Here is a 1978-nt window from a genome sequence, read left to right as displayed (position 1 = left end):
ACATTTACTCAAGGTTACCAGTGCCCATACAGTAACTTATTGGCCACAATGTAATCTTTCTTAAGGCTAAAAGCATGGTAAACTTTTAGCTTTTAGCTCAGGAGCAAACCTTTATCCTGGCCAAATCCTTTAGCTAATGGTAGCTGAGTTATGTGTTCTGGACAATGAGATGAGCCAAGGGTTGTTGACCAAGGCACTTTCCCACAGAGCAAAGAACCTGCACTTTTGACCTGGCCACTATTCGCCTGCTAGTCTCACAGTATTCTGCAAGACAGGGATTGTCAGAGGTACAGTTTTCAGTGCCCCTTACTTTAGCAGAGAATGCATCCTGGAATTAAAAGTTTTAGGCTTATCTCACTCTAGGGCCTGGCATGCTGATTTCATACATAAAGCATCATGAATTTTGCAGTGTTCTAATAAATTTGACTTTATTGTAGATAATCATGATTCTGCTATCACAAAAATGACAAAAATCTCAGAATCTGTGATCTTGGACTTTGCCTTAGCAGTTTCCCATCTTCGTCTGCAACCTCTTCATGGCATCTTTGATTTCCTTGTTTCTCAGACTGTAAATCAAGGGGTTCAACATGGGAATCACCATAATATAGAACATTGAAGCAAATCTGTCAAAGCTGGAAGAAACCCCAGAGGTGGAACGCAAATAGACAAAGACACCAGAACCATAGAAGAGAGAAACAGCTGTCAGGTGAGAAGCACAGGTGTTGAATGCCTTGGACCTGCCTTTAGTTGATGTGATCCTCATGATGGAAAAGATGATATAGACATAAGATATCATGACAACTAAGGGATTCATTATACCAAATATTGTTGTTAATATTACAAGCAGGACTTCTGCAAAGAAAGTGTCAGTGCAGGATAGATGTACAAACTGGGATACATCACAGAAGAAGTGCCTAATGACATTAGGGCCACAGAAATGAAGCTGCAGCAAAGCACAAATCTGAGATAAAGAACATGTGAGTCCTCCCATATAGGATCCCATCACCATCCCATTACACAGAGTGGGTGAAATGATGGATGCATAGAGCAGTGGGTTACAAATGGCAGCATACCTGTCATAGGCCATGGCTGTCATGAGGCAGCATTCACTTGTCGCCAGCAGTGAAAAGAAGAAATACTGAACAACACAGCCCACAAAGCTGATAGTTTGCTTTTCCTGGAAGAAACTGAAGAGCAGTTTAGGGACTGTGGAGGTGACATAGCAGAGGTCTATGAAGGACAGATTACTGAGGAAGAAGTACATGGGGGTGTGGAGGTGGGAATCCATCCTTATTAAAACAATGAGGCACAGGTTCCCGGTCAGAGTTGTGATGTAGATGAGCAGGAATATGATGAAGAGCAGTGCTGTGATTCTGGGGAAATCTGAGAATCCCAGGAGGATGAATTCAGTGATCTCTGTAATATTTCCTCCTCCCTTCATTGCCTCAGTTCTTCTAACATGAGAAAGGAGACAAGAAACCATGTTGTTCCCCAGGCAAAACTATGGCATCACCATTTTCATATCATCTTTTACTCTAACAAGCCCTGAGAAGATGTGTTTCAACATCTTTCTCTGGGAAGGCCCCAGCCTTTCTTCTCCAGTTGTCAATAAAAAAATCAATGAAGTCTTTTGATTTCCAATTACTTAGTGGAATTTCATGAGATTGAAGCCCTGAGAAGATGTGTTTCAACATCTTTCTCTGGGAAGACCCCAGACTTTCTTCTCCAGTTGTCAATAAAAAAATCAACGAAGTGTTTTGATTTCTAATTACTTACTAGAATTTCATGAGATTGAAAAACATCTTTAAAATTTTGACTAAAATGCAGATGTCTGATTTGAGACTAGACACTACAATGTTTTATGTATTCTCAGTATTTTGATTAGTTCAGGATCTATGTAATATTCTACTTCTACAACAAAAGAAACTCCTTTGCTCAGTGATGAAAGCCGCACATATGTGTGAATAGAGGGTAAGAA

At 40.3% G+C, this 1978-nt stretch overlaps 1 protein-coding gene across 1 annotated transcript; it reads right to left on the bottom strand.

Annotated features, from left to right (window-relative positions):
• Positions 1-502: 502 nt before the first annotated feature.
• LOC103743125 (olfactory receptor 5AN1-like) lies at positions 503-1441 on the bottom strand. The gene has a single exon (XM_008844345.1). It carries the CDS (start codon positions 1439-1441, stop codon positions 503-505), a length of 939 nt encoding a protein of 312 aa, XP_008842567.1.
• Between the last annotated feature and the right edge of the window lie 537 nt (positions 1442-1978).

Source organism: Nannospalax galili, unplaced genomic scaffold, assembly GCF_000622305.1.
Source record: "Nannospalax galili isolate Female #2095 unplaced genomic scaffold, S.galili_v1.0 scaffold14162, whole genome shotgun sequence".
Classification (NCBI taxonomy): domain Eukaryota; kingdom Metazoa; phylum Chordata; class Mammalia; order Rodentia; family Spalacidae; genus Nannospalax; species Nannospalax galili.
The sequence above is the reverse complement of the archived record's forward strand: the minus strand, read 5'-3'. Positions and strand labels throughout refer to the sequence as shown.